At 34.1% G+C, this 9,001-nt stretch overlaps 1 protein-coding gene across 3 annotated transcripts in view; it reads right to left on the bottom strand.

Annotated features, from left to right (window-relative positions):
• The window catches only part of LOC110024728 (probable sugar phosphate/phosphate translocator At3g14410), a 59,628-nt gene extending 56,131 nt beyond the window's left edge, over positions 1-3,497 (bottom strand). For all 3 annotated transcript variants that reach the window (XM_020724855.1, XM_020724856.1, XM_020724858.1), the window contains exon 1: positions 3,311-3,497. In XM_020724855.1, coding sequence (XP_020580514.1) covers positions 3,311-3,409 — 99 coding nt within the window. In that variant the 5' untranslated portion in view covers positions 3,410-3,497. The remainder of the gene's footprint in view (positions 1-3,310) is intronic.
• Positions 3,498-9,001: the final 5,504 nt, after the last annotated feature.

Here is a 9,001-nt window from a genome sequence, read left to right as displayed (position 1 = left end):
ATATATATATATATATATATTGGTGGTAGGTATGTAAATCTTCTCTCTTTTGGGATTGCCTGTGGGAGACAGGTGTCTGGTCCGGAGGCATTTGGAGCAGTCGGTCGAATAGTAGATTGCATATCGGAGGGTGGTTTGTTGGCAGAATGGAGCGGTGTTTATGTGTGAATCTTTCGTGATTTGAGATTTTTGGTTGAAGGCATACAGTTGGCCGAAGGTAAGAGACTGGTCGGAGGCATGTGCTCGGCCGACAAAAAGGGGAGCCTTGTCGGAAGTGCCAAAGAACAGAGTATTGTGCATGTAACTATATATGTTTATAAGAATTAAATGACACTCACATTTTCTCTCGAAAAGTTATCAAGATCGACAACTGTTTTATGAAAATTCTGAAGTAGACAATCGATTTTGATCCAAAAGAGGAGTCTCTTATCATTCCAGTTTGGATAAAGTTTCCGGGGTTAAAATTACATCTGTTCAACATGAAAATTATCTACACTTTAGCAACTGCTTACGGTAAGTCTCTCAAGGTTGATAGTCTCACGCTTGTTGTCACCAGACCCTCTGTGGCTTGTGTGTTAGTTGAGAGAGATATCACTCAACCAGCTCCGAATGAGGTATGAATTGACACTACTCACAACAGGTATTGACAAAAAGTTGAATTAGAACCACACCCTCCTTATTGCTCTCATTGTAGTATGTTTGGCCACAATGCTACTATTTACTATCGCTTTCATCATCATCTAAGATCAAATATCGCTAAAAATCAGCCACCTACCATCCCTGCAGAGAAGGTGCAACCCGATCCTCTTTCCAACTCCGCAGTTCCTGATGAAGAACATCATATTACAGTTACAGATCCAAATGTGTTGATACCACTCACTGTTATTAAAGAAGACTCACTTACATGTCAAGACATACGAGAGTGCTCCTTCGATCCGATAAAAGATCAGCTGGTACAACAAGTAGTTGTTTCTAATGTTCAACAACCTACACATGTCCGGCAAACTTTAGACCATTCCAACAACCTACACATGTCCGGCAAACTTTAGACCATTTTATTGATCAGGTGAGTCAATCTTCGGATGAGGAATGGCAGGTAGGGCTGTAAACGAGCCGAGCTTGAGCGAGCTCAGGCTGTATGGATGTAAATACATATATAAGCAATCGGTTTGAGCAAAATAAAAACCGCAAATTTGGTAATTCTAGTTATCAAGCTTCCTTAACAATTTCGAAAAAGAGCGAAATGGCCGTTCGGAGGTAGGTTGACGACCGAAGTGTGACCGGTGTAGTTGAGAATGAGCAAGATAAGAGAGACTGATGAAACTCCGTTGACTTAGTAAATAATCACTTTCTACTTCTAGACAATATCAAAACCATCTGCTCCTTAACCATGATCGTTGATTGATAGGACAATTCTGGACAACAATGACATACGGAACCAACCTCAGTAGTCCCCAATTGTTATCCAACCTCAACTAAGAAACTGAAAAGCTCGTCCTCAAATGAGAGATCGTGTGGGAAAGCTCGATTTTGTAGATGATCGTGATGGAATGTATTGTTGTCGAAGACTATTTTTTGTGTCTTTTCACCTCAATCAGTTGCTTACGATCTCCAATGGCGGTGGTTGTTTCCCGCTCGACGGTCGGAGTATAAGCGTGGGAGAAATTTTCAAGCTGCAAATGCCGGTGTGGGGAAAATTTTGAATAACAACAAATCCGGCCGAGAGACGGGTCGGTGGACTTCTAGGCGATAGAGAGGTTTGATTAGGGGACTTCGACTCATAGGATAGATCTACGCGTGACAGCGGGGTCTGCGAACTTCAAGGTGAGACGACTGAATGGGAGACGGTGAGCCAACCGGTGGTGCGGCTTTCGATCGACCAAGCAACAGGTCCACTTAAAGAAATTCGACCAGACGGTGAGGGATCTAAAGAGTGGGTCGGCAAGCCAGTCTGTAGATTAGATGCTCAATCTGCAAGGAGTCGTCTAGGGGAGTGTAGGCGATAAAGTTTTTGTATGTGAAGGGGAGTAGTGGGGGGGATGCTATCCCTGTAAGGGGAGGCTAAAGCTGTGGAAAGCATTGTTGGATAAAAGTGTGGAAGACGAGGGGAATTTGTACAGAGTTCTAGGATGGCATAAACAGTCGGCTGGGAGATGGATCTGACTTTCTAGCAATACAAATTGGCCAGCGGGTTGAGATCAAGGTGAGACAGAAAATAAAATCTGGAGGGCAGTTGGTGAAGTGGTAGTCGATCAATTGAAATCGGTTTGATGGGAGATCTACAGGGAAAGACGGAGTCTCGTGGTGATTGCCGGTGGCGAGGAGTGAATATGCTACAATGTAAGTACCCCTAATACTTTTTGCTAGGAGTGTCTCACTAAATATTTTTTTCTCGGTGTTGCTCATCTTCTTGTTGATGGCCCGATTCATGCTCACCGTACCTTAAAGTATGTTAAATCTAAATCTATCTAGTAGACCGTGCCCGAGAAATAGAGCGTTAGACCGATGAAGGAAGATGGAGAGAAAGAGAGAGGAAGACTTCCCCCGTCGGGTGGAAATGGGGTGTCCCCTCTAACCCATCTTATTCCATAAACTGAACATTACAAGTGAGGGAAGCCCAAAGGTTCTCCATACTTCATATGGGTCTTCTATTTATAGAAGATATGATGGGCAAAAAAATATATAAAAATTACATGTTCAGTTTTGCTTTAAAGAGAATAACAAAGGTTATTCTAGTCCCCTGATCTTGGACCACAGATTGACTTGAGATCTATGCAGATCATTTCTAAATATACATTACTAAATTCTGTTTGCAGAGCAACAGCCCCTAAAGTTATTTGCTATTAAACGGCATCGAGCCATATGCTTTCATGACAAGAAGGACTACATTTCATCGGATGTTCTAATTAACTACAAAAATTTAGGTTCAGCTTTGGCGATCTAGCCTTACCAAAACCTTAAAGATCTAGGCTAACATTATCAGAATACTAAACCATTTTGAAGAAGTTTCGTTTAAGATTCGCAGAATGGATAGAAACCAAATATATCAAACTCACGAATAATAGTAAGAGAAAATTACTACTCTTATGAAGCCCAAACACGTACAATGAGACTTCAATTTGACAGCCCTAGCAGATCCAATTCCTATTACTTAACCGAACCCAACGGAGCATAATAGACGGCCTCACCTCCTCTCATCTCCTTCACGAAACTCCGCAGATTCGTATCAATAACAGCGGAACGGCAATTAGAGATAAAAACCAAAGCCATTGGCGAACCAGTGAGTACTGGGAGTGGAGAGAAAAGAGACCTTGTTGAAGAAAATCTGACCACTTGATATGGCAATGTAAAAGATGAGATAAGCGTAAGTAACGCCGCCATCCTTCATCTTCTTCATCCACTGATCCATCAGGGCGACTGCCTTCTACCACCTACCCGAGTGAAGCAAAAGAGATCGAAGTTTGCTTTCGAACGGTGGAAGCGGAGACTTCGGGCCAGTTTGCTTGATGCCACCTTCACGCCAACGCAATATTTATATAAATAATTTTTAATATTAAATGAAGTGATTTTGAATTTTGGATGTTTGATTTAAAATCCAACAAATAAATCCACAAAAAAAAATTTAATATATAATTTCCAAAAATATTAAACAAATAATATAATATAACATGATAATGAATATTAAATGCAATTTTTAACTTATTTTTAATGTATTTAAAAGTTATCAAATTTATATAATCTTTAAATATTATAATCACTGTCTAAACCATAGTCACTATAACCATCAAGACCTCTGTATAGGTGGTCAATGTTTGCCAACAAGTTGCCCAACACCATTATTGTTATCTGCCACCGGCCCATGCCAACCAAAGCCTCCAGTATTTAACCCACCACCATCGACCACAATTGCTTCCATGTTGTCATTAAAAGCCTCCAAGTGGTTTATACTATATTCATTTAAACTATATTCACCCAAATACAACATCACAAATTCATGTATTTCAAGTGTAATCATCCAAATAATAACATTTATTTTCCATTAGCTATTTCTTTTTGCATTACATTTCATTTTTCAGCAAATCAAGCAGTCTCTCATTGATCATTAAAATTACTCTACACTTTATTCACATAAGATCTAAGTTCTAATTACAAAAAATCAAATTCTTTATAAAAGGCACAAGCAACAACAAAATTTTAAATTTAAATTCAATTAACCTAATTGATTACAATATAAGTAAAAAAAATTAATTATAATAACAAATTTTTTTTATTTAAACAATTTCTTGCGAAGCTAATTTGTTTGTCATTGTACAAAATAAGGTGTTATAACGTAATTTATACTTTTGGTACATAACTTTAAAAATTTAGTTTATTAAATGAACTTTAATAATATTTTTTAGTCAATAAAATATAATATGAGATGATTATTATCATAAAACTATGTAAATATTATGTTGTTGATTTAAAGAAAACCATACAAATTTAAATCATCAAACTAAATGTAATATTAATGTAGCATATCGAATGGATTAAGCATTTGAAGCTAAGATTCTAGTTATGAGAGCCCAAACCCAAGCGTAATAAGTGCCGAACATAAAACTATGTAAATATTATGTTGTTGATTTAAACAAAACCATACAAATTGAAATCATCAAACTAAATGTAAATATTAATGTAGCATATCAAATGGATTAAGCATTTTAAGCTAAGAGTCTAGTTATGAGAGCCCAAGCTCAAGCGTAATAAGTGCCAAGCAAAAGCCTAATCATCAAAACCCAAGATTTTTTAAGTTTCTGGTTTAGGTTTTAGAGTTACTTTTTAATTTTGGGAACTTTAATAGACTAGTCACTTGATCAACTATGAGAGCAAAAAATAAATCATTCTTTTTGAACCCTCATTCATTAATGGTTATTTGTCTTATTCCTTCCACACACTTTCTCTCTCTCTCTCTCTCTCTCTCTCTCTCTCTCTCTCTCTCTCTCTCTTTCCTTGAATGATAATAGCTTGATATTTGATTATAATTCTTATAAATAAGGTTGGCATGTAGTTTTTCTAATAATAAATTTACTGCAAAAATTTGCTATCTTTCTATGTAAGTGCTTGGCGACCTAATTCGGCCATTTTGAATAAGATTGGTTTTTATCTTCTAACTACTTTATAACCATTTTAAAACTCCTCTTAACTAATCTCACACCTCCATTGAAAGTTTAACAAATATTTAAGTTTACTCATCCTCCATCCAAATCTTCAAGCCAACCATAAAATTTTTCTTACAGTGCAGAGTGTTTTTGTGAAGCCTGCATAAATCACGAAGAATATATGTCAATCAAGTAGTGTAAAAATTTTTGAATCTATGTATATCAATCTCACAGTGAACTTGTTAATTTCCAAAACCAAAAGTGAAAAGTTATAATTTATTAATCCTCTGTTAGTTTGAAGCGTCGAGGGTTTGTGAATTTTTAAAAGTTTATAATCCTAATTTTGTAAATGTAAAATAATAAGGATTGATAGTAAAGTGAGAGAGTCTCCCTTGAATTGTACAAAATAAACCTAGAGTTATCCAAGTGATTCAAATATCATTGACAACCAGGACCAGACATACTCTTTTCCCTCTACCATCACATGAAAGCTTAGGGTTTCATAATAAAATTTAGTCTTTTAAATTATACAAAAACCCTAAGGATTCTATGTTTACTTGTTGATAGTACAATCACAACAGCAAAATTCTTATTCTCCAAAAAAGTTGTATGTTAATTTCATTGTTCCACTAGCCTTCTTCCGTCGTCCTATATCACAATAGGTTTTAACATTCGAAGTGGCCAATTTGAAAGTAAATTAAGCATTTCAAGTTAAGATATTAACATATTTTGTAAGATTTTAACAATCACATGACATGGATTACTTTAAGTTACTTAAATTATCAATCCAAGAGAGAGATGAACTTATTTCCTTAGCATGAGAGATAAAAAAAGTAGAAATTCTATCGAAATTAAGTAAAATCAAGTTTTTATAAAATAAAAACAATCAAACTTAATAAAGTAATGCTTCGCTCTGCAAGGATTCTCATTTACAGTGTATCTCCACATGACAATACTTTTACACTCTTAAAATATTGAAATCCACTCACTAATCTCTTCCTAAAACTCTTTCAAAGTATCTCTCAAACCCTCCAATCACTCTCTTACAGGGAATAAGTATCGTGATTAAGCACTCAAAAAAGCCGGAAACTTTCAATCCATCACGTTTAAGGGTTGGTGATTCTTTGTTGTCCTTTGAACCATCAAAACCCTAGGCACGTGGTTGGAGTGCCAAAATTTTAGCTCAGTATTCAAATGACAAAGAATGTTTATTGGTTGGTTTTCGAGAATTTATTAGTTGGTTTTCGGGAATTTATTGGTTGTTTTTTGAAAATAATTTAACTTAATATATGTATAGTTTTAGTTTTGAAAATAACATTTTAATTTTGAAAAATGAGACATGATAGATCTCTTTCATTAAATACAGTAATGCATCACCCTAAAAGATAAGCACAAAACTTGTTAGTAAGCTTGATTATTTAAACTAAGAAATTTATGACATCTGTTTAGTTTGTAAAATTTGTGACTGATAATTACCAGAGATATTAATTCTATGTAAGGGCAAGCCCCTATAATTAATTACATCTTAAATGATTGAAATGACTTTAAAAAACTATTTGTAATGATAAGAAGTTTCGTCTTCAATAATTAAAAGTTCCATTTTCACAGTTGTTTGTAGGAAAATTCAAGTGGGAATAGACCAAATAGGAATAGTTTTTTTGGAGATTAAAAGAGCGAGAAGTAGACAACGTTACAGATCTTGAGGTGAACCTCAATGAATTCTCAAACAATCTTATTTTTTTGGCTTTACATTTTAGAAATAATGTTATTTAAATATTTTGTCTTGTAAGTTATTTAAAATTAGGGCTTACGCTTGCACAATATACAATCATGCAAACTTCTTAGGAAGATGGGAGGATTTACGTCATACCAAACGAACAATCTTGGAATCCTAAAAGAGTTAGGACTTATACTGCATAACATGATTGTACGATAGCCTAAGTATAATATGATGATTTATGTCATACTAGATGAACAACCTCAAAGTCCTAAGTTTTTTTTTTTCTTTTTGTTTAAGTCTAAGGAAGTTCAACTGAAGTTCGTTCATTGCTGCTTGTTCAGTCTTAACTGTCATCTGAAGTTGTCCTTCTCCTGCTTGCATCTTCTTATTGCTTTCTAGAAGGCTAAATTAAAGGTCATTTTTGGTTTTAAAAGGTGTATTTAGCTCAAATGAGTTAGCTGCTACAACAGGAGTTTGTATACTGAGGTTAATTTCATCTGCTATAGGGTTTACGTAATCCCTTAAAGGTCTTGATACAAGATGATGTTCATTTTCAACAGTTTGATTATCTAAGTTATTCGTCGTTTCTTTTAAATTGTGAAGTTCTTTTTATTTTTGAATTTTCTTATAGTCCATTCTAACTGAGAATCATAAGTAACTAAACCTTCAGATCCTGAACTATGCATACGAAAGTAAAAGTCTAGAAAATAAAATGAACTAAACATTCAAAAATACTTAAAAATATTTTTAACACACAAATAAGCACTAATACAGGTAAGCAACACTAAAATTTTCCTAAAATAAGTCTACAGTTCAACTATAATTTTTAAGTCAAAAAAGTTCCATCGTTTACCCAAAAACGGCGTTAGATACTTGACCCCGCTACAATTTGTGTGTGCTTAGTGTGTAATTACTTTAATTTCAAATCTCAGAAAACAATGCCAAAAACTTGACTCTCACTGCCCGTAAGTGCGTGCACCCTTAATTCTTGACTGAGTGCTATTTAACATATAATTCTCGTTTTTTTTTCTCTATAGTTCAATTTTACACACTAGGGATACTATGCATGTGCATGTATCATTTCAAGTAATACAAAGCTCTGATGTAGTCCCTAGTATCAATCCCATAGAGAAGAAAAAACTCTCTTTATTAAATTAGTAAAATTCTACTTAAACTGAAGGTAACTTATCTTGGAATTAAGATTGAAATTTTATAAATAAGTAATTAATACTTACAAATTCTATTTCTAAACTAAAGAAAATGTTAAAGGTTTCTAAACTAGTTTTATGTAGAAGAGTTCAAATTGTATAAAAAATTCTTCTTCTTGCAATGAGATTATAATAAGTGTAGGAATCAAATGTTTATAAATTTAAATATAGTTTTGTGAAAAATAGGAGTATACATATTATTTACCCTCTTTCGAGTGCATAAATAATGTTGATATAGGGTTTACGTAATCCCTTAAAGGTCTTGATACGAGATGATGTTCATTCTCAACAGTTTAATTATCTAATTTATTCGTCATTTCTTTTAAATTGTGAAGTTCTTTTTATTTTTAAATTTTCTTATAGTCCATTCTAACTGAGAATCGTAAGTAACAAAACCTTCAGATCCTGAACTATGCCTACGAAAGTAGAAGTTTAGAAAATAAAATGAACTAAACACTCAAAAATACTTAAAAATATTTGTAACACACAAATAAGCACTAATACAGGTAAGCAACACTAAAATTTTCCTAAAATAAGTCTACAGTTCAACTATAATTTTTAAGTCAAAAAAGTTTCGTCGTTTACCCGACAACGGTGTTAGATACTTGACCCCGCTACAATTTGTGTGTGCTTAGTGTGTAATTACTTTAATTTCAAATCTCAGAAAATAATGCCAAAAACTTGACTCTCACTACTTGTAAGTGCGTGCACCCTTAATTCTTGACTGAGTGTTATTTAACATATAATTATCGTTTTTTCTCTATAGTTCAATTTTACACACTAGGGATACTATGCATGTGCATGTATCATTTCAAGTAATACAAAGCTCTGATGTAGTCCCTAGTATCAATCCCATAGAGAAGAAAAAACTCTCTTTATTAAATTAGTAAAATTCTACTTAAACTGAAGGTAACTTATCTTGGAATTAAGATTGA

This window comes from Phalaenopsis equestris, unplaced genomic scaffold, assembly GCF_001263595.1.
Source record: "Phalaenopsis equestris unplaced genomic scaffold, ASM126359v1 Scaffold000272, whole genome shotgun sequence".
NCBI lineage: Eukaryota > Viridiplantae > Streptophyta > Magnoliopsida > Asparagales > Orchidaceae > Phalaenopsis > Phalaenopsis equestris.
The sequence above is the reverse complement of the archived record's forward strand: the minus strand, read 5'-3'. Positions and strand labels throughout refer to the sequence as shown.